At 45.7% G+C, this 26132-nt stretch overlaps 2 protein-coding genes across 3 annotated transcripts in view; one reads left to right on the plus strand and one right to left on the minus strand.

The window, feature by feature from the left end:
• Positions 1–6299: 6299 nt before the first annotated feature.
• On the plus strand, positions 6300–12193 carry PSMG4 (proteasome assembly chaperone 4). Its single transcript, XM_005525321.2, has 3 exons — positions 6300–6557; positions 6660–6735; positions 11932–12193. The coding sequence occupies exons 1-3, from the start codon at positions 6381–6383 to the stop codon at positions 12051–12053; spliced, it is 375 nt and encodes a 124-aa protein (XP_005525378.1). The 5' UTR covers positions 6300–6380; the 3' UTR covers positions 12054–12193.
• Positions 12194–13465: 1272 nt separating this feature from the next.
• The window catches only part of SLC22A23 (solute carrier family 22 member 23), a 108482-nt gene continuing 95815 nt past the window's right edge, over positions 13466–26132 (minus strand). For both annotated transcript variants that reach the window (XM_088056591.1, XM_005525351.3), the window contains 3 exons: positions 24651–24683; positions 22754–22877; positions 13466–17875 (listed from right to left, as the gene is read on the minus strand). In XM_088056591.1, coding sequence (XP_087912717.1) covers positions 17518–17875; positions 22754–22877; positions 24651–24683 — 515 coding nt within the window. In that variant the 3' untranslated portion in view covers positions 13466–17517. The remainder of the gene's footprint in view (positions 17876–22753; positions 22878–24650; positions 24684–26132) is intronic.

The following is a 26132-nucleotide window of genomic DNA, read 5'->3' on the forward strand; positions in this document are numbered from 1 at the left end:
ATCAAAGCTGATTTTGTACAGCTAGTTTTGCTTGCAAATGGAAAAATGAAAATGCCACGGCATCACTTTAAAAAGTAATGAAAGACAGTGGCTGTTTGGAGAACCAAAATGAGAGACAGACCCTTGCTGGCATGCTGGAGAATGGGACAAGCTGTATGCAGGCATGTCCAGTTGGACCTGCAGGTTAAGAGTCTTGTGACAGAGACTAGTAAGTCCAAGGCTCAGTGTAAAGAGCAAAAAGAAGATTCATGGAAATCCTGGCATCAGCAGAAGGAAAATACCCAGAGGGGTGGGGAAGAGACCAGAAGTGCAGCAAGTTCCATAACCATGGCAACAGCAAACTATCTGTCAAAAAAAGGAAATTCATTCCACTCCCAAAGCAGCCTGAATCTCGGTCAAACCTTTGTTTATGTGGCCGCCAGTGCTGCATGTTGAATCAGTAATTTCCATGGCTATGAACGTGACTCTCTGCAGCCTGAGCAGACAGATGAGCCCTTGAGTCTGCAGCAAACTGACGTTCCCTCTGGCTCAAGGACACCACATGCCCTCTGCATGTTCTGTACCCTGCCTTTGCACTGTGCTAGGTGACCCAGGGACAGAAAAATATCAGGATTCACCAGGTGTGTTGTATGTCACCTAAGATCTAGGAATTGAATTAAAAAATATGAAGAAAAACATTTTTCAATACTATCTCATGGGGATTTTTTTTTTTCTTCACTTCAAAAAGTCAGTTCCATTAGGCTTTCACACCTGTGCCCTTCCCTGTCAGGTCACAGGTGTGTAATTACCCATTGCTCCTGCAGATCTACTATAACTGCTGGCACTTGTGTAGCAGAGTAGGTGTTGGTAAGATGCTTTGGGAGTCTCCACCAGGAAGTGGCCTATCTGCATACAAAATATGATTTCCAGTTGACTGAATAAACCTCTTGTCCCCAAGGGGAGCAATGAGTCACTCCGTGTTAGTGCCTCCCGTCCAGCAGCTACGAAACCACATGTCTCAAATGCTCCAGCAGATCTAAGACAAGGTCCTCAATGACTCATATGACAATGAAAGGAAACTGTCTGATTTGATAACAGCAGAAATTTAGGCTGGGCTCACGAAGGTCCTTACAAGCTGTGTGCCACACGGAGTTGTGTTCAGCTGCAGGGAGATAGGCAACAGTTACTGTAGTCCTCCAGTCTGCAGAGGAGTGGAATAAAGCAGGGTAGAAGGGATTTGCAGGAGGCCACCGGGTCAGACTGGCACAAAACCTAACAGACACGATTTCTAATCAAACACACAGTTGACAGAGAATTGCTGTGCCACCTTCATCCCACCTGTACAGAAATACTAACAGCTGAGGTTACAAACCCCACACGCCCCCAAAAAGCCCCCAAACTGTTAACTTAAGTCTTTTGAAAATCAGGAACTGCATTTCCTTGTAGCAATGCCTGCCTAGGTACCAACATGTATGCTGAGGAGGTGCTGTAGCAGTTCTGCTAACACTGTCAAAGCAGCTACTGCAGATGTAGAATTGCTTGTACATCTGTAATTTGCCTCTGCTTACCAGTGGTTTTCATAGTTTTTTTTCAGAGAGGGCTGGCTTTGATATTGCTTTGGATTGCAAGATTCATAGCATGAACTTGGTACAGTTGCCTTGAAGATCTCTTAAACTGATTTTCACACAAGTTTGCAAGTCTGATTCCTCCATTTTCTGCAACTTTAAGTTGAGAAGAAGTTAAGAGAATCTAGCCTGGATTCTCTTTCCATGTCTTTTTCTGAGACCACAACTCAGGCTGATCAACACTTGACAAGGTGTTTTGAGTCCTCAGGTTACCCCTATGGCCATGGTTAGATGATTCAGGAGCAACTTCCTATCACATCTAACCAACAACCCGTGCCAGGATCCCAGGAAAAGGTTCCAACCAGTTTGATTCTCCGGATTGACTTATCATCATATTAGATGAGCAGGAGAAAGAAGGTCTGGGCCAGCCCCACCTTAAAGTGGTTTAAATGGTCACAGCATCACAACCATGGTAATTGTAAAGAGATACTTGTCCCTTTCTTGCTTGCCTGATTCTGCCCTCCATGATGCCAGCACAAATTTTTGAGAAGTGGCACAACAATCTACATCAGAGGATGGAACCAGCTGAGAAAAACCATTCACTGATGGAAAAAAAAAAAAAGAAAAAAAAAGAAGGAAGTATTTTTTCCAGATCCTCAGGTGCCTTGATGTAGAGGGAGAGAAAAGGACCCTCCTCAGTCATCAATGTCACTGATGGAAGTCTACATACAATGAGCATCCAAGTCTCAAACAAAGCAGATCCCTGGAAGCCAGGGACTACAGCACAGCTACTGCAGCAGCCTTAGCAGAGCAGCTGGAAGGTTTTGCTTGGCTTTATCAAGAGTCATTTACTCCTCTTCAGAAGGATGACAGATCAAGAAAACTAGAACATCCTAGGCATCAAGACGAGGTTCACTGACACACACTAATGGTTACCTGCCTTCTCACATGTCAAATTCACTCTTTATTCATGCAGAAGCCAAAGCACAGAATACGTTTTGGAATCAGAAAAAATTGCTGCTCTCAGTGATATCCCAGTTCATAACTGTGCTTTATGGGTCTTGACTCCACAGTAACCAGGAAGAAGATTTACTCCTCACTTTAAGCTGTACAGGAGGGGAGGTGATGGTCAGTAAAAATCAAGGTTTAGGATCTAGTTTAGGATCTTATGGGCAACCTAACTTTTGGAGAAGAACAAGGCAGATCTTTAAATCACGTCTCCTGGAGCTTGGATCTCACCTGAGCAGCAATACATACACATCCATATAAACATGAAATGCTTTTGCTGAGGTATGTTTGCTTTATCATTATTTTTCTCTCCAATGTCTCACTGCAGCTGAGGCTTATTCCAGCCTCATACCTGACAAACGAGGCAATGGGTGCTGCTTTCAAGGCCATGGAGAAAAAAAGATGAGCTTTTGAAATGAAATGCAAGAGGTTCCATACACATATAGAGTGTTTTCCCTTCTCGTTTTGTAGGGATTCTCATGACCTTGCAGTGTCGTAATCAAGAAATTAATTTCACACTTGATGGTCTGGTTCTGCACAGCTCTACTCACACACCTGCACTGCAAATAAAAATGCTTAACCAGCATTTTAGTCACTAGATGAATGTTTTTGCTTTTCTGAGCTTAAACAAGGATTTAGCATGATTTACAGAGAGCAGCTGCATTTCACAGAAAAGCATTGAATGCACCGAACTGCTAATGCGCAGAGAAGCCCTGTGACTTACTTTTAGCGGTCTGCAGGGTTTAGGATAAGGGAAGTTACAAGCACTTTAGAGAAGACTCCTGGTGAGAAGAGGAACAGATCACAGCATGATGAAACAGAGGCAGTTTCCCGTAGGGAGAAGCAAGCCTGGAGACAGCCTTAGAAGCAACAACAGACATTTGCACTTGATGTGGAAAGACCAGTGAAGAAAACTTACTTCAGTCCAGCAGATGACTTTAACAAAGGTTTAGCACACAAGGAGGCCAAAACTTCTACTTTGTGGGAAGACACACTGAGCTGGAACTTTGTTAGAACAGATCCTCCAGCAGGACTGCAATGCAGAAGCCAACTCTGACCCACCATAGCAAAGAAACTGGCTCTGAACACTTAGAGAAGGATTTGCCTGCATGAGTAAAACTGTCTGCAGAGCTGTGAAATGCCTTGCCTTTCACCCTCACCTCTTTTCAAGTCAATGGAAACCAGGCAAGAGGGGCTCCTTCTCTCTCAAAAGAGAGACCTAAAGCAGCTCAGGTGAACTGTGCCCTAATATTTCCTCTTCTCTCCACTGATCAAGCAAGCCTGGGGGAAATTCCTCCATGTCTTAGGCTGCAATGTGAGATGTAACCAAAAGTATGGATTCTATAACATCTGTTAAAACCAGGTGGGGCAGTGTTTCTTGTCTCTTCCATGACCCATCCCTCATAACTCCAGGGGGATATCTTCTGTTAATGGGCCATTGAGTCTCATTGCGTGACTGATAAAATGACATCATTCCATTGTGAGATGCTCCAGCCAGGGGGAGGAGTCAAGCATTCCTACCTGGATATGATCAGAGACTTGGAACACTGCAGGCAGCCTTTCTCCACTGGATTCTCAGATGAAGACTGGGCCCATCTACACCACCACTGGACCTTTAGAGGAAAATGACGCCCTTCTATAGGATCACTGCTTCAACAGACACTCCAGGAGGACTGCAGCTGCCATTTAATCAGACTGCTACCAACACCCTGACCAACAGAATGTCAGGTTGTATTGACAATACAACGCTGTATGGTGTTTTTTTGTAGTACATTTTATTTTAATTTTCCTATTAAGTTGTAGTTCTGGGTTTTTTTTATACATACTAGTAAAAAACTGTTATTCCTACTCCTATATCTTTGCCTGAGAGCCCCTTATTTTCAAAATTACAGTAATTTGGAGGGGATTTACATTTTCCATTTCAAGGGAGGCTCCTGCCTTCATTAGCAGATCCCTGTCTTTTCAAACCAGGACATTCCATCACTTGCAAGTGTCTTACCACAGGAATCTCACCACTACCACCTGCGTGGCTCCCAGCAGACATTTTATCCTGTTCCTAGATTTTTATTCCTGCAATGCTCCTGGCTGGCCTACCTACCCAGCTGTGGAGTGAACCTGCAGCTGCAACAAGCAGAGAGAGGGAAGTGTTTGGTGAAGCCAACACTCTCTCCCTTCCAAGGTGGCTTTCGTCACCTCTTTGCCTGTCTGTTTTCACAGCTGCCAAAGGGCAAAGTGTCAGCTTGCAACAGGCTGTGGGGACAGGGAAAAGCTGATTTTTGGGCCCCAACACAAGACTCAGCTTCTGCAGTACCTCACCATGTGGGAGGCCAGCCCATGTTGAGGGAAAGAGCTGGGACTGGATGTATGGAGTGGGGGCCATGGGAGGACCAGCACAAGCCTGATGCTGTTTCAGCAGTGAGGCAGGGGACAGGCATCGTGGGGGGCTGACACCACACATCCCCATAGTGCTTTGTGCAAGAAGCAAGTGACAAATGTAGGGCAGGGAGGTGGCGTGCGACCCCCCCTGTCTCCAAGCTGATCCTGTGCCATGGGACGTCGGGGTATGGCAGCTGAGCCGGGCTTAGCTGCCTCCCGGGGTTTAGTGTCAGTGCTGCAGCATGGGCTGAAATTATCAGGGCGGAGGATTTTCTTTTGGCAGATGCCAGGAGAACTGGAGCGGCTCAGGGAAGAAAAGTGATGAAGGGCTCCTTTCCCTCCACCCACTTCTATCAATGGGAAAATGAAATCTTACCACGTAGAAATGGAAATTTTGATTTCTAGCGGTATGTAAGAAACTGGAGACAGAGGAAATGCTGATTAAAAAGCCAGTCCGTACCCTTAACGTGCTTGTTCTTGGTGCAGTGATGATTGCCCTGCCGGCGGCGTGAAGTGTTTCCAATTGTAAAGGGCCCAAGGCCATCAAAGAACCAATAATATTCTTATCAGCGACAGACGGTACGGTTACTGAAAATCCTCTCCAGTAATGACCGGCTTTGCTGTGCTCCGCTGGAAAGAGTGATGAGCACAAAATTCACACCCAAAGCAGGGCTTTTAATTGCTCAGGGCTCCATATTCTCCAGAGCTGTGCAAACCCGAATCGCTCGCTTTGCAGATCCCCAATGCTATGGAGGAAAACCTCCATAGCTGAACGAAGCCGAAGTCGCCGTGACCTTGCTCCCCCTTCCCGAGGCCGCACAGCACCGCGCTATCCCTTTCCCTTTAATCTGAACGCCCGGGGCTCCTCCCGGGTGGCTCCCCGGAGCCCCCGGTGTGCCGCTCTGCACGCAGGGGTTCACCTGCCACCTAGTGGGCTTTCCCCATCCCTGCGGCTGCCTCCGCTTTATCCCTCTCCCGGGCGGGCAGCGGGGAAAGCCCGGGGAGCTGTGAGTCCCGGGAAGCCGTGCACGGAGCCTCTGCTCCCGGGGCTGCGGCTGCGTTCCCCCACAGGGGCTGTGCACCCGCGGGAGGGGCTGTGTCTTTTGGGATGGGAGGGAAATAGTGGCAAACGGAGGGAGCGTGCACCGACCGGGGGGAAGCGCAAGCTCAGGAGGGAGGGGACACGGAGGAGGCTCGCTCCAGGCGGGCCGTGCCCGGGGGTGTTCGTGCTGCCGGGGTCTGCACGGACGGAGCGGGGCCCGGGGCGGGCACGGGTGTGCGCGTCCGGGTATTCCCCGGGGTGGGAAGCGCGCATTCCTCGGGGGCCGGCCGGGGCGGTGCCTCCCGGAGGGGCGCGGCGAGCGAGCTCCGCCTCCCCGGGGCCGCGGGCCGGGCTCAGCCTCCGGCTCGGGCCTTGCCTGCTCGGGCCTGGCCGCGCCGGGAGAAGCGGCGATGGAGGCTGCGGGCGGCGGCGGAGCGGCGGGCGGCATCGCCCTGCACGACTTCAGCGGGCAGCTGGGCGAGCAGCGGGTGCACTTCCACGCCATGCGGCTGCGGGACTCGCTCTTCCTCTGGGTGGGCGCCGCGCCCGCCCTCGCCAGCCTGGCCGTCGCCATGTGCAGCCCCCGTGTGAGTGTCGCTGCCGGGGTCCCGCCCGGGCCCCGGAGCCCCGCCGCCCCTAACCCGCGCTGCCGGGACTAAGCCGTGCCCTGTGCTGTGCTCCGCTTGCAGGACAGCATCCCGGTGGCCGCCTCGCTCCTGGGGGACCCCTCGGACACCGCCTCCTCCTGCCTGGCGCAGCGCTTGGGTAGGTGCGGGCGCGGCGGCTGCGGGCGGGGGGTGCGGGGAAACGGGGCCGGGCGGCCGGGTCGGCACCGGGCCGGGCCTCCCCGGCGGCCCTGAGCCACTAGCCCGGCCTGCCTGGGAGAAGAAGGATACGGTGCGCGCTGCCCCGGCCGCAGAGCCTGCACTGCCGCAGGTTGCGGCAGCTTCCATCCAATCCAGCGGTTCACTTCTTTTTTCCATCCGTGTACGAGCCTGCGGCACCTGAGTCAGCGGCCTTGGGCACGCCGTGCACCGGCAGAAGTGAATTATTTGATATCCTTATCCTGGCTGCGGGTGCGAGGCAGGGGCAGCGCATGCCGCACCTGTCGAGTGGGGTTCCAAGTGACCTCCTCTCTGTAAACCTGTGACACTGCTGTGCTGGTGGGCGAGGTGGCCGTCATGCCAGGCACGTGCATTTTACCTGAAGATGAAGATCACATCTCGCACCTTTTAGCCCCCACATTCCGAGAAGTTTTGGCCTGGGAAGCCCAGGGTTGTCTCACAGATGCCTGGGCTTGATCCGACTGACCCAAACGGGCACCGCTCGGGATGCTTCCTTTTCCATCACATCATTCATGCAGAGTGCTACAGCTACTGCAACAGCTTGCAAACTCCTATGTCCATACTAAAAAGATTAAAAATACACCTAATTAATGCGTTCTGGCCCAATACATTCCTAGCACCTTCACAGCTCTGACAGCTGTATCATGCTGGTTGCTCATCATCACCCACTAGAGGCTGATGCAGCTCCAAATGGTGAGCTGCTGATGTGCTTGTTACCAGGTTTTAAAAGCAACATGCTGAGCTGCTCAGTCTCACCTTACTTCCTGTGTTTCACATGGAAAGACCACAGAATTATTAATGATCTGTGTGCTGATCTCCGTTTCAGACAGTATGTCCTGAGTTTGTATTGTCAGGCTCTTCCCTGAGTCTACACCTGCTTCTCCTCTATGGCCACATATAAAAAAGGGTTGCTCACAAGACTGATCTTTGAAAAGCAGTATTACTGTCTTTTCTTCTTCACAGTAACTTCTCTTTTAATAGACACTGTTTTAATCGACCATGGTGGCACAATTTTCTCTACACACTGAGTTCAGTCCTTTTCACTTTAAGTGATAATTTTATGGGATACTGTATCACGTGACTTCTTTATGTGTAATTAGTACCTTATCCTTAGGAAGTCAGTAAAAATGTAGTCAGAGAGGATTTATTTTGGATAAAGTATAACAGTTAATTCCACTTTCAATTTGGTCTCCTTGTCACTAATTTTTTCTGAATCATGCTCCAATTTTCTGTGTAGCATTGCAGCCCAGCTGACAGCTCCAAGTTATCTTAGTGATTCTCATACTCCTTTTGGATTTTTTTCTTTTCTACTTGTGCTTGCTATCTTCTCTCTTAAAATTTGATTTATTACACGTTTCATAGCTGAAGTTCATAATAACTTGGTATTTCTTCCATTAGTTCTTTCAGTGTTCTAGGACAGGCTGCCTGAGTCAACTGACTTTTCTTTCTCCTAATGAGTTGTCTGTTTTGCTGCCTTTTTTTCTTATCTTTTTATTTTCTCATTATTTTTTTTCTCCCTTAAGGTGCTTTTATTATTTTCATTACTAATTTCCCATACTTTGTAACTGAGAACTGATACTGTTGCTTGGTACTGGTCTATAGGTTACTCTTTATCCTTGGAGTATAACGCACCTTCCTGTTTTCTTTTTCTTTGTGTGCTTTAGGTATCTTTTGTTATTGTTTCATGATATGCATTTTATTATCTTAAACTTCTGAGCCAGCTGTGACCCAGCTAGGCTTCTGGTCCCTGTTCCTCTGTGTCCATGACCTCTATCCACTGGGTTGCAGGTTTCCTTGCCAGTCAGCTCTTTTCATATTACTTTTATATGCTGTTCTTGCTTGTGCGATCCTGGTTAAGGTATATTATTTTGAGGAAGGCCTATAGACCTTGCTCACCTTTGGTTCAAAGGGGAAGGTCAATAATTCACTTATGGCTTTGAAAATTATGTGCTTGTTCTTTACCTGAGCTTCTGGGAAAAGAAATACATCTATTTGAAAACTCACACCATAGTCTTCAGGCTGGCTTTCGACAGTCCAGCAATTTAGGTCAACTCACGGTCACTTAGCCCAAATTTATTTACTTATTTTTTTATTTATACTGAGACCAGTGGATCTGCAAGATCATCAACAAGCATCCCTGTATCTTTGTTTCACGAAGTGCTTGGTAGGGAAATCTGTGCTCCACCTCAGCTGGAAATACCCAGCTTTGCTGTTATTGGTGTGTAGTTTTTCTTTGGAAATTTAAATCCTTGTTACTCCCACAAAATCTGTAATAGCAGAGATGCTTTTCACAGCCAAGTCTGACTTGTTGTACTTCCAAGGGAGCCTTTTTGACCGTCCTGACATGTGGTAACCTTCAGGCAGGCAGTTTTCCTCCCTTCTCCTCCCCCTGCCACGCTTGTCACAGTTTTTTTCCGTGCAGTTTCTTGTCTCCACAGAAGCAATGCATGCAATGCTGTTTGCACATAACTGTTTCCATTTCTTACACGTGCCTGTCACATTCCATCATCTACCATGTGTTCCTGCAATGTCAGGTTTCCTGCCCTGGAGCAGGAGTTTCAGTGCTGCTGGGTATAACAGTGCACAGCTTCTCCTTTTGTTTTCTTTGTAGTTTGGTAGGGGTCCTAGCCACAACAGCAGCATTTCATGTATTGGCTCTATCACCTTCCTTATTTCTGAATTTATTCTGTTGCTGAGGACACATGTGCTTCATTCTTATTCCTCTTTCTACATATATCTATCTATATCTGCTTGTACGATGTGCAGGGACTGTTTCCCACCACCCTGCCTGATTGCTTTGGCACAAGATGTGTCTCACTAGTCAGTAAACCCAAATTCTAACAATGTTTCCTGTAGGATACTGGAGGCCAGTTCTTGAGAAAGTCCTTGTCCATCAGTGCCTCCCTCAGGTGCATATTCTGGAATCACTGTGCTTTGGGCTGCAGTACTGATTAGTGCCACGTCTTCGATCTTCCTTCTGTAGGGACTGGTGGACTCTTGGTGAAGATCACCTCAACCTTTTCTTTGAGTGTTTCTCAGCCAGTCACTGATCACTTTCATCATCTCTTTTCCAGCATAGTCTACAAACTTACATTTAACATTTGTCCTGCCTCTTCTGCTCCTGCTGGGCTCCTCTTCAAGCTTTGGTTTGGGCCTTTGCTCTGTACATGAAGTTGTAGGAGCAGATCTGTGCTGCTGTAGTTTCTCCTGGCACTCAGCACATCCTGGACGATGGCTGTCAAGGCTGTTTTTCCTCCACTCTGAAGAGCCAGTGGAACAGGGGTTATTAACCAGGCTGCATGGGAAGCAGACCTGCCAGAGGGATTTTTAGGTAAGCCTTGTCCTTTGCAGTTTTTTGCTTTACTCTGAAGCTGCAGATGGTCTTCCACGGAGGCATAAGATCTGCCCTCTTTTGTCCTTTCCACAGAAGTGCACATGTCCAACTCAATCCTCAGGAAGCAGGGACAGAAAAGGTCCCCCTGCCCCTCAAAGCTGGGGCAGAGCCCTGGGAACAGAGGTCCTTGGCATAGGCAGCCCAGAGGGACTCCCACATTCACACTGTTCCTGGGAACTGGAACAGCATCCCAGAGACTCTATAGGCAAACATAATTAAGAAGTTGAGTTCTGAAACTGCAGTGTACTATATAGTTTTGTTAGCATAATGGTATTAATTAGTTCAGAATTAGCACTGCATTCATTTAGGGCATGATGATGAAGCACTAGTGCTTACAAAACATGCTGCTTTACACCACAAAAATCTAGTGCCAGGTGCTAATTTTTGCAATCAGAGCACCAAGCTGCATTATATCAGCATTTTGTAGTGCCAAGTCCTAAAAGGCAAATGAGTCCTTGCATTTCAGAAGCAGCTCTACTTACTGAGTCAGGAAGCCGATAACCTGCTAGAATAGAAAATAATAAAAAATTCATTTGCGTAATGAAAATGCCTTAAAGGAGTTGTTTAACTACATTTTATACATACATATATACAGGTTTTCTGTATTTAACTATTTAGTTTCCTATTTAGAAATGACTGAGATCTTAGAAGTCCTAGTGTCTTTATTTTGAAGTTTTAAAAATTCTGGTGAATATTTCTGAATATTCAGCAGAACAGTCTGATTTGTGCCTGGGATCATTAGCTCCCAGCTGATTCCTGGACAAGTATATCTTGTGACCCAAATACTATTTTTTGTCTTCTATTTTACACAACTCAATTTAAATTTAGTGCCTGTTTTTCCCATATGGTGCTTACATTTTCCACAAAGTTTAGCATCAGTAATATATAGAGACACAAATTTGCTATATTACTGTGGTAAAATTTAAGTAGGATGGCATTTCATTTATAAAACACTTCTTGATGTTATCTCTTGTGCTCTGACAATTAAGTCTTCTTGTCCCCCTGGACAGTTTTTTTTTTTTGTCACTGTTAATTAGCTCTGTCATGGAAGGCAGCTCTTAATTTTGTAGCACCTCTCTCTAGGTACTTGTCACTACAGTAGCCTGGAACTTGTGCTTGGCTTCATCATGTTCAGCAAAGGTTCTCCAGCCTCTTGGAGCATTCATGGACACTGTATAAAAAAAGGTTAAAGGAAACAAAATTGACAGCAAGCTTAGACAGAACTGGTGCATAGCTTTTTGGGGCCTTTTAAGGCTTATGAACCTTTAAAGGTTCATAAAAAAATCAGAGCTTCATTAATTTTGGCTCAGTCACTTTCTTCTGTGCTTTCCCTCTAATGTTTTACACAGCACAGATTTACAAACTCAGAATTTCAGTGCTAAGAGTCCAGTACAGTCTGTGGTTTCACTTACAACGTAAGCTATTTAAGAAGCATCCAAAAATCCACTACAAGCACTGCAAGGCTTTCCAGTGACTAATGGTGTCATGTGTCAGGTCAAAAACTTGTTGACAGTCACGAGTCTTATATTGTTCACTTCTGTGATGTGCAAAATCTTGCCCAACTCCCCAGTGGTCAGGGACTTCTGCTGTTCCTTTGTAACTGCACCCAGCACAGCAGGAGTGGAGAATGTCCTAGAAATCTGCATGATGGGGCTTTTTAAGAGGCTTGCTCAAATGCCATCCTCACTTTTATAAAAGAATAAACTCTGTTTTGTCTTTTAGCCAGCAAGACCAAAAAGCAGATATTTGTCAGCTACAATCTTCAAAACACAGACAGCAATTTCACCTTACTCATAGAAAACAGGATCAAAGAAGAAATGACAGCTTTTCCAGAGAAGTTCTGATTGTGCATCATTGTAAAAGAAGATGAAGGTTTTGTTTCAGAAAAACTGTTTGCAATTTTCACACTGACATTAAGTTAGTATATTTCTTTTGTATTATTTTGATTGAATTTGTGGTTGTTATTAAATATAGATACACTTGACTTGGATTTTCTTTTTTTCAAATACAATTTAATTTTTCAAAGCAAAAATTTTATTTTTGCTACCCTGCCAAGTAGGATAGCAAATGGATGCTGCAAGGGATGAACATGATTGAAAAAGTGCATGTGGTGTCTGGCTTCCACACAGTACTGGGATCTGATGGCAAATCAGTTCCAAATGCTATCTGTACAATTAATCTACTGTGTACTAGCACTGAACATAGTATAGCAGCTTTTAGCGTTAAAATAAAGAAACCCCACATTTTTGTATGGTAAAGCTGTGACACGAGTGTTACTTTTGTCTTTTTAGCCCCTCTTGGTTGTAGTACTGGTGTTAAAAAATGGATTTCCTTCCATCCCTTGGGCACTAAGAATGCTAGAAGGATTTCACAAAGGGTTATTTATGCGTCCCTGAGGACTACATAGAAGGAAAAAGCACAGTTGTTGTTCTAATAAGTTCTGGCACAACAGATAAATCTGTCAGGCTGCTAGAGGAGCATCACATGTAAATTGCGCTTTTACATAAAATGAGAGAGGTCTCCTACCATGACCACCAGTTAAAAACATCCTGCTGCTACATCTCTGGACTTGCTTTCAGACAGGATGTGTATCCTTTCAAGGGCAGATCCAGGGGCTGTTTTGTTTAATAAGATTGCAGCTAGGAGTTTTAACTATCCAGGTTTTTGTGGAGATTTTTTTGTTGGTTTTTTTTCATTCTGAGTTGAGCCTTGACTCAAGCTCCAGCATCAGGTTCTGATACAAACCAAAACTAAACTACTGGTGCTGCTTCTAAACTGTCCTAAGCACCTACAGAAAAGTGATGAATTTACCTTGCTATGGTGCCACAATCAGCAATTAAAAACTGTAACCAAGTGGCTGCTGCTGTAGAAGGCACAGCTGCTGGGTCTCTTGTCCAAAAGGGTTTGAACACCCAGTGGCTTAAATTTCTCAGATTTGGTGTGAGTGCAGAGGGCCCCTCCTTACCTGGTGGGAACAGCTGCCTGTCCTTGGCCGCAGTTCAATATCAGAATAGCAAAAAGCAACTGTTGAAAGGTATTTTCTTTTTAATTTACACTGCTCAGGAAACAGTCGACTATGCTTCTGTAATTGACTATAAAGGATAATTAGTTGCAAATCAATGTGCTGTTTTAATTAGCCTGATTTACAAACAGCTCATTCTGTTTGTAGAGCAGGGTAGGGCTATGTGCTGAGGCATCAGCTGCTGCTGGGTGTTCGAGAACTCACTGCAAGGGAGCCAGACCAGGGAGAGCAAACTGATGGGACAACGTCATTTTATTCTGTACATTTACATACAAAGTTCTTCTCAGTAGGTACAACAGATGTAACATCATGCAGACATTTAGCTTGTAAGACTGTTTTCAGTACTTGATTTAAGCTTGTGCTATGAGGAAGCACCACCAGACTATTCATGATCAAAACATACAGTAACACGATTCTTTAAAACTTCATCGGAAACTGAAATGGGGAGGGAGATCTCGCCCACTAGACAAAACACACTGTACTCCTTTCCTGAAACATTTTACACGATACATTTAAAATGAGGTTTGTAATTTCATTTTTTTCTTAAAAAACAAAATAAAAAAGAGTTACAGTGGGGGAGATCATCCCTCCACTTGATAGTGTTGTCTTATGTGCCAGCTACAGGCGCAACTTGATTTGACATTCACAGAGTTCAGTTAATGGCACTTCTGCTTCCATTTTGGTGACCAATAAAGTGTTTGGCTCCAGGAAGTGGCAACAGTTAAGCAAAATACTTCCACTAAAAAGAACGACAACAAAAAAAAAGCCTACTCAGTGAAACCCAAAAGTAAATCACACAACCCCCTTTCTGAGTGGCCACAAAACACTTGCAAGCAGGTGACTGTTGCTATCTGTTTGCAGCGTGTCTGGCAACAAAAGCAGTACTGGAACCTTAAAAGGGGGGCAAAACCCCCAGGATCAAGCATAATGTCACTTCACATTTTTGTTTGAACTTACAAAGATGGAGAAAGCCCTTAAATGGTAAACCCAAAGAAAAATCTACTGATGGGCTTAGAGGTTACTGAAGGTTCACAGAAAAAGGCGAAAAATGGACAAGACAGCTTGGACTGCTTCCCCTGTTGTGGTGGCCAGAAAGAGCCGCCTGAGAAAAGCCTTTCCTGGTGATGGCTGCAGAGGAGACATGGCCGAGGAGCCAATGGTGCAGCAGGCTGGGACTCCAGGAGAGAGCCCTGTCCTGCTGCAGGACTAGACAAGGCAGGGCAAGCATCCCCATGCTTCCTTTCTGCCCTGCTGCATCACCCGGTACCTGGATCCTCCACACAAGATAGGTTTAGTGAAAGCTTTCCAACCCCGTGAGCATGTGTGGAAGAATGTAATTGTCACAGAAGTGTTCATGTTTTCAGGAAAAGGAGCAAAACTGGAACTGCCAAGGCAGGAAATTAGTTTTTGCTTTATTGTTGTGACAGAGGCAGGGGGCCAGACCAACTAGAGAAGCTGGGGCTCCCTTCATTGCAGATCAGTACCAACTACCTGGTTTGAAGCAAAAAACAAAAAAGCAGCAAATCAAATCAACTTCACAAGACTTTTTTCTTAAAAAAAAAAAAAAAAAAAAAATTAAAGTTGCTGCATGTTCCTGTCACCTAGTGTATTTACTATCTAAATTGGTAAGTTTAAACAAGTATTCTTTTCCCTGTGCCTGTCATCAGAGAGCAACCACCAGAATAGGAAACGATAAAGCGCTGTGGACAACAGCGGTGAGCTCACCAGGACCACTGACAGTGCTGGAAGCAGCCGGGTTTATAGGCTTGTGGATGTTCTACAAGAGCTGTACCGCGGCTTGAGCACGCGGGCCACGAAGAAGACCAGGAAGGAAGGAGCCACTGGCTCCACGGCACGATGGATGGCAGGACGCTGCTTTCTGCCTCTGCGCTCGCACCTTCTCCTCTCTCAGGCCCTTTTTCTCTTCCCTGAAGCCTTGTTTCGCTTCTTCAGCTTTTTGTTGTGAACCCGTTTCTTTCGTCCCCGAATGTGTGTGGCTTGCAACAAGCATCTTGCATCGAAGGCAAAAGGTATTGCACTAATTTGGTGTGTCAATACTGCACAAGTGGGGAAGGGCTGGGCTCTTTCCTCAGGTGAACACAGACTGCAAAGGTCTTGGCTCAGAACGAGAAGAAGCAGCCACACTCAAGCCTGACAATAAAACTTGAGCGTAAGGAAGATCAGGCTCTTGTTGTCACAGCAAATCTAGCAAAGGTGAAAAAAACCAGTAGTGTAACTCTGGGCAAAACTACCACCAACTGCTCCAGTGTTTCTTACCAGGCTCAAGAAGAACCCAAATGTCCACATCATCCTCTGTAAAAATTAGCAGCTTTAGGACAACGTTGTTACTCTGAACACAACCACCTCTGTTGCTTCTGCAGGTCTACCTGTCCCCTTGCACCCGTCAGCGTCTGAGGCTGTGCTACTTTACTGCGTGGCCTGCTGGGGAGCATGGATCTCTGATTTATTGGGGACTGTAAGAGGACATCGGCAGCCTAATGGAGGATGGAAATCGTTAGGTACAGTAGTTAATCGACAATATATACAGCAAGGGAGGAAGGGGAAGGGAAGGTAGAGGAGGAAAGTGCAAATGAGCACTTCCCCCTGCATATAAACGCAAGATGTACATCAAACAAAGTGGCAATCATACGGACACTCAGTACAACATTGACATCCTGCTGCTCTGTTTGAACGTCTGCACTACCGAGCAATCACAAATGGATGGCCTGAGTGAGAAAGGAGAAGAAGGAGGGAGGGAGAGAGGGAGAGAGGGGAGGGTTAACTACAATGCAAGAAATCTGTTAACAAAGTCCTTGCATTGAATTAGGTCCTCACGATATTCTCTTGAGTGAGAACCAAAAGCCAATGGCCAAAGGAGATAGTTGGTTTGGGGGCTGGAGGAGAGAAGTCAAGTGGCCACTATCAAAGTGCCATCTGCACAGTAGGAGGCAAACTGGATGTTCACTTTGTGTAGAATTAATCCAATTTAGGTAAACTTTTTCTTTCCTGAACTAAAATCTTACAAGAGCAGTTGGGAAATAAGGGTGAGTTCATTGTATATTCTTGGGTCAGAAACAGAACACATCTCTAAGAACTCAAGACAGCTCAGTAAGTCATTATTCACATATCAATTCATTCCTTTCCAACATTAATTGAAGCATTTTTTCCACTTAAATTGAAAACCCAAACCCTGATTCTAAAAACACTTAATACCAGGACACTCATTTCCCAGGAGCAGAAATCCCAGCTATACTGCCTTTTGGAATAAAGTTATAGATTGTTGCCCATGCTCCTTATTATTTATCACTGCTAGTCTAGGCTTTTCTCCTGGAGCAGTCAGAGATCCTGGGCCTCCTGATAATTATAGCCATTCTAGGCAAAACTCATTTTTGCATCGTTAGTCAAATAATTTGCATCATCTACATTACTATTAAGGACCAGTGGCAACCACCTAAAATAGATTACTATACTCTTAAAATGCAGAAAGCTGATTCTTATTAAAAAATCAGCTTGTTTGGGTAGGATTTTCTCCAATGCATTCAGTGAAAACAAAAGAGGACTAATTTAGAAAGTAACTTTTAAGTGCACATGGGCTATAAAGACAAATATAAGCTTCATAAAATGCAGTCAGAGTTTGAGTCACAACAGGTTTTGCTTCACTTTTTCTTCTTTTTTTTCCTTTTTTTTTAGTGTATACAAACACAGCAGGCAATCTGGGCACTTGGACTTTCTAGACAGGCAGAAAAATGTCGCACAAGTCTAAGTTTAAGTCAATTCAACTTTGCAGTGAATCCTTCTTTCCTTTAAAGAAACACAAAAACAAAACAGAAAACAACACTCCCCCTCCCCCCATGGTTTCTTTCTTGGAATGGCTGCACCTCTTATAAGATGGCTTCATTTTTGTGATCTATGAAAGGAAAAGGAAATAAAGTGCTTCTTGAGAATAAATCAAAATAAATATACATATTTAATGGCAGGAAAAAAAGAGTTCTGAAGGGCTACTGCCAGCCAGGTCTTTTCTCAAAAGAGTCTTTTCCCCCAAAACTTTTCAAGAGTAATCTGCGTAACTGTTGAAGATGCCAAAATTTGCTTTAGTAGCAGAGTTGAATTCCTCTAAGTTTGTGTCTGCTCCATCACTGGTTTGTAAAATCTGTGCAAAACACCTTTGCCCAAAGTGCTACTCCTCCCGCACAACAGCATCAAATAAAATACAAAAGGAAGATAAGAAATAGAAGAAGGGGAAATAAAATAATTAAAAAAAAAGAGAAGGAAAAAAATCCACCCAGTTACATTGACTTCATCCCATTGGCAGTGGTGTTCTCCGAGATCCCGTCACTCACAGCTGCTGAGTCATGGAGGCCAGAGTAATCCTTGAGTTCAGAGTTTGTCAGGAGCAGGGGCTGCTCCCCCTTCTTGTGCGGCAGGAGGGGCTGCCGGGTGTAATGTTCCCCATCCGGGATGTTCTCAGGCAGGTTCTGGTTCTTGCTCTCGGGCAGCAGCAGGATGCAGATGATGCAGATGAGTGTGCAGCAGGCGAAGATGACGTGGTGGAGGAAGTAACCTTTCTGGTTGTGGAGCTCCATGATGGGGGCGGTCAGGCGGCCGAAGCCCGCGCTGGCCAGGACCAGCCCCAGCCCGCCTCCCCTGCAAACACAAGCAGACAGGGAAATAATTACACTCAAGTATCATTTCACACACATTTAACAGCCCCCACATAATAAGAAGAGAAGCTTTACCATGTGAGGGTGTAGAAAGCACTCTAAAGTACTTCCAGTTCCAAGTATTCCCACATTCAGTGAGGGAAAACCAGATTTTACTTAGTGTGCCACTCTTCTCCACTTAGACTAGACACACCAAGGAGCAGTAAGTGCAGAAATCAATTTTGGCTGCCTCTAAAGTATCTGCACTATTCAGCAGTGGAGGCAGGCTATTAGACTTTACAAGCCACTGTCTTGATCCATTACAGCAAACACTGAGTGCTGGAATATTTTCTACATAAAATTATGTTATGGCTGGAACTTCTCAACATACTGGAGATGTAATTAAATAAGTTAAGTTTCAGAAAAAAAAAAAAGTGTGAAAGTAAACTCATCTTCCTCCAGCTCAAGGCACAGAAGCTGCATGTGAAAGGCCAATTCAGTGGTCTCTCCTAATGCTTGACTATGCAAGCAAATTCTCCTGCAATTCCTTGTATTGCTCTCTCCTTGTCAGCATCTCTCCAGGCCCTGGTGCAGGAGGCCTGGCACACCTCACAATCCTGGGTCTGTTTCTGCTGGGTGCTCCCACACAGAAGTGTTTCTTTGGGGCAGGCCATTCCCTCCTGCTGTGACACGACTGAGGTCTCCTGCCAGCCGAGTGTCATCCTTAAATTACTCATTTTCACAAAATCTGTGAGAGTGGCAGCTCCTCCTTCATTTTCCAAAGACCCTGCTGCCTGCAGAGGGAGACCTCCCTGAAAGTTTTATAACTGGCACCCTGCTTCCCTACCAAGCCTGTGAGGGCAGCACACTTTGCACACTTCCTCTGGTATATGCCATTTATTCACAAACCCTCTGGAGATCAGAGGGGCTCAGGTGCTCAGTAAAAATTGATTTTTACTATCAGTAAAAACTGGCCCTTACAGAAGACAACCTGCAGAAGGCAAATGGACTGCTTTATGTCAAATACTTGGGAAAAAAGTTTCCCTGGCTATTAAGCATCCTAGAAATCGCTGTACAAACAAATCTACAAATGCCGAATTCACTCAGCCAACCACAGTGTTAAAGCTAATCTTCACTCAATCCCTTCCAAAATCCACTGCTGCTTACTTGACAGCTGAAGGACAGCAAACATAGGTTTCAAAAGAGGCTCTTGGGACACTGAGTGGATCAAAAATTCACATATGTATGTTCCAGTTCTTCAGACTCAGCAGAGGATCTTTCACAGACAGCAGTGACTTCCCCAAATGCTGCAAAAGCCCTTTTTAAAAACTTGCCAGCTTTCCGATGGCAATTTAGAAACCCAGCTGAAAGCAACTATTGTGCAACTGGCCTCCCTGCAACTTCATTAATACACTCACATGAGTAATCGACAGAACCAGTCCCAAATGCATGGCAAATCTCTCTCCAAGCTGGCTCTGGAGCAACAAAAGCCTGGCTCATTTACATCAGTGATTGCGAAGGCTAAATTGTATCTCAGCCCCTCTGAGAAGGACCTGAGGTGAGTTTTAAATGCTGCTGTAGAAGGACATCAAGCAAGCTGAAAGAAAACGGGAAAAGGCAACAACAAAGACTGCTCTGTCATTTATGGGTCAAGTGGCTTCAGATTTGCAGTGGGGAAAAAAGTTTTTCCATATGACGTCAGTAATTAGAGTAGGCATTACCTTTTCCAGTGCCATCAAAACTGGCAGAAGAAGGCTTGAAAGCACATTTTGGTGTGGGTCCTAAAAGAGGTTTCTTTAAGGTTTAACTACACTGCAGATATGAAAATGTGAAGGGGAAAAAAAAAAAAGAGAAAATTGAATATACTGTGAGGAATTTTTTGTTTCTGTGCACATCAGGAAAACAGCTACAGGGCAAGAGAGGCATCACCCTCATGATTCACACTTTGTGCAGGTGACAAGGGGCAGCAGGTGGAAAAGAAAAACATTCTGAGTGCTTTGGGGTATTGCTCCTCCTCAGCATGAGGAATTCCATGGCAGGGATCAGTGCCTGTACTTCAAACACTCTCCAGATGCAGAGCAGAGACTGGAGAAGGAGTGTGAGGGCTGCTGGCATCCACAGTGAGTCCCAGCTTTCTCCCTCTCACCTCTGCCTGCCAGTGGCTGCTGTGGAGGGCTTTCCTATGGCATGGCCCCATGGATGATCGAGTCAGTCCCTGGAAAGCTCCACAGCTTTTCCCTGCCTGTAGGGGACATTTTGTGCACTCAGTCCTAGGCCAGAGGTTCAAGTAATACACTGGGATACCCTTGGCCTCATGGAGCACACACCACCTTTGAGAAGCCAGGCCTTATTCAGGTCCCAGTAAACAGCCCTGCATCCCACTGTGTTGAGGAATGCATTCAGTGCAGGTAGCTGGGTGGGCAAGATGCAGTGTCAGCTGCAGGTTGAGCTCTGGCTGTGAACTGGTGCAGACCCTCTGTGTGAATGTGACTGCCGAGTGGCTCCTGGGTGGTCTGACAGGAAAGTTTCCTCAACAACTGGAAGTTTGGCTTGAGGCAGCTATGGATGGGAAAAGACCCTAATTCAGCCATGGCTGCCCATTCTTTGACTGTGTGGGCACTGAGAGACAAAAGCCAGAACCACCCTCCACTTGATAGTAACTGAGTATGTGGAGGATGAGGAGAGGACATGCTGTGTTTTTTTCATCCTATTTGTATTTAGTAGACATGCAGGCTGTAGTGTTGTGAAGATTATCCCATATGGATCATCAGTGACACTTGGTGCTTTAATTCAGCATTCAGATGAAGGCATGCACTGAAGGGTACAAAGAAGGGTAGCTCCTGATGAAGCCCCCTTCCCTACTGACAGGAGACTGGGGTGCAGTGCACAGATCCAAAGGACCCCTCTGTGACACATGACAGTGTGGAACGTTCATGTTGCTGGAGCAGGTGTCACCTTTTGGTGATGAAGATCTGGCTGTTCTCCTCCTGGAACTGTTCATCTTAACACCACAGCAGTGGAGATGGACGGGTGCTGTGGGTTTGCTATTGTGCCACTGCTACCCCAGGTAATGGCAGGGCTGATTTCTGCTCTCAGGGATTTGCAGATAATGGATTTGATCAGTGAAACCCCAGAGACAACCCCAGTGCTCTCTTTTCCTTCCTTTTTCTTAAGGCTCCTTGAGATCCAACCAAAAGCATATTAGTATTGTACAATGGTTTGGGTTGGAAGGGACCCTAAGGATCATCTTGCTCCAACCCCCAAAGGGCATCCAGGGTGGCATTTTGGAGGGCAGAGTAGATCCCACCAAAAAGCAAGACAGGAGGCAGCCTAAGCACACCTCTGCATGAGACAGATTTATTCATTGTCCTGAGCTACTCCTCCTAATTACAATCCCGAGTGGGTCTTATTGTGGTGGTAGGATCACAGACCAGTGCAGAGTGTCATACTTTCTATAAATAAACAGGGAACCTGAGGCATATCTAGCTATTGTCACTCATGTGGTGTCACCTAGCAGAGTCAGGGGAAGCAGAATTTTGGCTCCTAGCCAGGATTTTGTCCACCTCCCTGTAGCAACATAAGTGATTTAAGGGAAAAAAGCTTGCTAAGTTCAGACTGCACATCTGACCCTACTTGCCAAATTCTCTTCTGGCTGACATGGTCAATTCCTTATCTGTGTGTCTTTCAAACAAGGAGAAAATTAAAAAGGCATAAAAACACTAGGCTGATTGACACACACAAATAAATAGCTGTTAGTGTTTCAGGCTGCTGTATAATCTCACTCCTCACACTGCCTTTTCCTGTGGAAATAATGTTATCTGTAAAATACATTCACAAATTTAGATAGCCTGAAAAAAACCACCATGGAGCAAGGAGACTCTGGCTACTCAAATGACAGTTTTGCAATAATACTTTTATAATACAGTAACTGCAAAGTTACTGAAAAGGCATATAATTTGAAGGGGATGAAAAAAAAGAAAAGTATCCTCTTTCCTCCACTCTCTCTCCCTCCCACCCATATGACCTACATTCCTGGGAAATTCAGTGAAGCCAGAGCAAACTCCTGAATTGCTGTGGCATTGCTGAAAGCATAATCCAAAGCACAGAAGCACAACCTTTGTGCTCTGAAAGATAACAGTGCATGTATAAAATGATACAAGCCCCTGACCGTACAAAGATGTGTTATGTGAAACTTTCCAACAAAGATAATTTCTCTGATTTCTCCTATTTCCCAGGATGAAAGTGCTCCTCTTTAGAAAAACTTTGAGCCTCTGCTAAGATAGGTCTGTATGTGAGGAGAAAAACAGCTTTATTTGCAACAAAGGCAGAAAGGCAGGCTTGAAGAGGACTTCTATGCACCAAAAGCATTTACACCACATGTTTCAACACTTCCACTGAAGCAGCCCTGCATCTGTCCTCGTTAGCCTGCCCTATGGAGGCAGGGATTGCTGGCACCCACGTTCTCCTCTGCACAGTCACAGAATATCTCCTTTAAAATCGAGATGTAGATCTCACCCGATCACTCCTCGAACAAATCCCGCAGAGTTAGTGAAGCAATGACAGTGTTCAACCACACAAACTGGTTCAGCTGAGTATTAAAGACCCTATCAAGCTGCAATTCATGTGCTGCCAGGCCTGCTGATCATCACCACGATGGGACACAAGGTGGAGCCATGGAAAACAAAGCCTCTCTATACACAGGCAGGCATTTACTTGTGCAGCCTGACTGCAGCTGCTGTAAAAAGCAGCCCCCAAGTTGCTGTGAGGTCTCCAATTACGTGGGGTTTCCTCTCCCATACAATGTGTTACGTTACACATGTCATTATCAATTAAATGAGGTTAGTTTTGTCCCCATCTTTTGAGGGGGGCTCCAAAGTCTCACCTGATTACTGTGGGTGTGATTTCAGCACAGAAGAACACGCTGAGGCTTCCAACAGCATGAGAAGAAAACATACCCACGATGGAAAACGCAACAGAGAATTTGTCTTTGACGCTGTCACTCATACCTGGCAAGACAAGTGTGTTCATAAAGAGTAAGAAGGAGGTCAAGCTTCTGAGGAAAAAATCAATTAAAATAGTTTATTTTACTCTTCTCCCTCAACAAGAATTTGAGTAATTTTGTAATACTAATTTAAAACTGGTATTTATAAAATCCATTCCCCAAGCACCTGAGATACAAACACACATTAAAAAAAACATAATGTCATGCCAAAAAATGGCAGTGATCTCTGATTTTTTTATGCTCAGCCACTACAGAAAAGGTAAAACCCATGTAAAAACAAATCATTGGGCATTGTTTTAGGCACCAGCCTCTTCCCTCTCATGTTTGACAGACAAGTGGAGGCAGGCAGCATTCCTCGAGCTGCCAAACATCTTGTACAGTGGAGCTTGGGCACTGGAGAGGCTTCCAGGACAAGAGGGGAAGGAACTAGAAGTGCTCCCATCTCTGTGCTAAGCCTCTGCATGTGATCAGTCTGCAAACTCTGTAGTAACTCCCAGCTTGACAACTCCAGGCGAGAACAGGCTGATGCCAAGGACGGTGAAGCACTCCCTCAAGTCAGGGCTGTTTGCTCAATCATTTCACGGCTGCATGGCAGCAAGGTTTCAGGGAGCCAACAGTGTCTATCAAGCACTTCCAGAGCCCCCAGTAAATCTAAACAAAGCTCAAGGAAACTGTCTCTGGCAATGATGGCAGTACATCTCTCACTTGATCCCTGCTCGCCACCTTCTGTGGGCAGGGGTGGGATCTCTGACCAGGGTTGTACAAGCTCATGTGGCTTGTCCTGGGCAGCAAGGAGGCCACATCACTCATGATTGCACCAGACAGGGGGAACACATCATACTTGACATGAGCACTGGGGAAAGCACTGGAACTTTGCAGCAAATGTTCCCTCACCTTTCTACACACATGTCCCAAGGCCTGCCTGAAGAAAGAGCTGCTGTGTGCAGTCCCAAGCAGGCATACTGTCTGGGTTGGATCCAATGAAAATTAGCACCTGCTTTTGTTCTTGCTGAACAGATCAGCTGTCAGGAGAGCAAAAGGTATTTGGGAGCTCTTTGGTTACATCTTCTGAGGCATGCTACAGCCTGCTCAGGGCTAAGCTCTTTCTGCAATGCACCCCAAGTCTGGGGGAGAGAGCAAACTCTGCCAGCTGATGAGGATGTGGGCACAACACCTGGCAAACCACGGGTCTCTGGCCACTCCTGTGTACTGGATGAGGCTACACCACTGACCCCCTCAGGGAGGCTCAGCAGAACAGACCTTGGAAAAGTCCATCAAATCTGATACACAAAGGTAAATTTTGTTCCCCTGGAGTTTGTCACTGCATTGCTCTTACAGTACTTCAGATTGGGAAAGTGTTCTTTAAGGTGTTTAAGTCCTCTTATCAAAAGCGTCCGTAAGGTGTTTTAGTCCCCTTTTCTTTTCTGGGGAAAAAAAATTTTAAAAATATCAGAGATTCCTGAACTGGGAATGCTTCTCAGAAGAAGACTTTCTGAGAAAGCCTTACCCTGTATGTCAAACCTTGGGGGTCCTCTGCACCCTCTCTTGACATGCAGAGGTGAGCCTACGTGGAGGGGATGCTACACGAAGAGGCTGCACATAAATGAGCAGGCCTGCCTGTGAGTGGGCTCTCAAGGCACTGCACAGAAATGGACTTTCCCCCTGCACCTCTTTGTGGCAGCAGCTCTGCTCTGGGTGCTTTGGCCCAGGCCTTTTGGATCTACGTGTCCCTGAGGGAGTGCTTCCCACATGATGCGGATTTGTCTGTAAACCATACCTGAGTCTGGAAGTTGACTGTATTTTCCAATCACTGGATCCAAGACCATGGAAGTCAGAGAAAGATAAAAAAGAGAAAGGGAGACAAAACAAGAACGTACGGTTTTTATATGTTTATTTCTCTGAAAGTTAAAAAAAAAAGGGGTAAATCCTACATGCCACCCTAGCCCCACCCTCTGACTCCCATATCTTTCCCATGCCAAAATCATCACATCTTTCCCTGGCCACCAGATAGGACATGCTGTGTCCAGGCACATCTCAGCTGGGGGACAGCATGCTAATGAGACAGTGATAACAAACCAGTAGTAAAGCATATTTAAAAGCCCCAGAATTACCACTGGGATTAACACAAAGGCCTCTTTGTTGTTAATGAAGGGGGAGAAGAGAAAATGCCCTCCTGCTGCAGCCCTGAGTGAATGGCTTGGGTTAGAGAGCAAAATCTGTGCATCAGTGCTGTCACACTGGTGGGAGACCTATTCCTCTCCAAATCCATGAGCTGATGGTCCATGTGTCACACTAGCCATCACTCCTAATCACATGGGAGCACACAGCAGCACTGGGCAGCAAGGGGAAGGGCATCAGCACAAGTCAGGCACAGCTCTGCTGGTCATCTCCCACCAGGGTTCTGTGACTTCCCAGGTGACACTCCAGAGTTCAGAGGACAGGTCAAACAAGGAGAGCATCAAGGTCTGCTGCTGCAGGTTTGTGGCTGGTGGAGAATAACCTCCCCCCCCTCACCATTCTCAAATTCTGATTTAATTTTACAATTATGCTCAAATTAGGCTAAATTAAAACATGCAAGATGCTGTGACAGATTTCATAATAAAGAGGGTTGCTGCTTCTCTCCAAACAATGTCTAGTTCTTCTGAGAAAGAGGTGGCCATGGTCAAGAGAGGGGAGAGCTGCTCTGAAGTTTGAGGCTGCCTTTTCCCCCTCTTCTCACAAAGAAAAGAGTGGCTGATAAGAGCACTGCACTGAGAGTACCAAGGTAGCACAAAGGACCTAAAGCCCTGCCTGATCTTAGTTTTGGCAACTTGGCTCACAAAACCACCTAAACCTGTTATGGAAATGGTTGTAATGACAACTACAGAGTGTTGCCTCCCACCTCCCTCACCAATTTATTTTGGAAAAATGCAACCAGATTTTCATGGCTCTGGAGCAGACTAGAGGCTCTCACACACTGTCTCTCAACCAAGCAAGTGTTTGTTTATTGCCTCAACAGCCTCACCAAACATCTCCCATTCTTAAAACAAAAAATAAAACGGGAAAATTCAGTGTAGAGAGACCCAGATGGACACCCCCAGAAGAACATGGAGTTTTGGGAGGTTGCAAACATGCACAGCCTGAATCTGCATGTGAATGGTCTCAGTCCATCAACAGACATGATGAGGTGCAGCCACGGGACTTCTCCCACTCTCAGCTGGGATTGCTGGACATGGTAAGTATGTGCTCAAAGGGAATGTAAACATCTGTGCCAAGCTGG

This window comes from Pseudopodoces humilis, chromosome 1, assembly GCF_049639895.1.
Source record: "Pseudopodoces humilis isolate 2021_Gansu_Grassland_sample_001 chromosome 1, ASM4963989v1, whole genome shotgun sequence".
NCBI lineage: Eukaryota > Metazoa > Chordata > Aves > Passeriformes > Paridae > Pseudopodoces > Pseudopodoces humilis.

Excerpts from the sequence above, each read along its gene's own strand:
- PSMG4 (XM_005525321.2), top strand. The coding sequence starts at position 6,381 with ATGGAGGCTGCGGGCGGCGGCGGAGCGGCGGGCGGCATCGCCCTGCAC. Across the intron at positions 6,558-6,659 it reads TCGCCATGTGCAGCCCCCGT|GACAGCATCCCGGTGGCCGC; the intron begins GTGAGTGTCGCT and ends CTCCGCTTGCAG. Across the intron at positions 6,736-11,931 it reads CTGCCTGGCGCAGCGCTTGG|CCAGCAAGACCAAAAAGCAG; the intron begins GTAGGTGCGGGC and ends TTTGTCTTTTAG.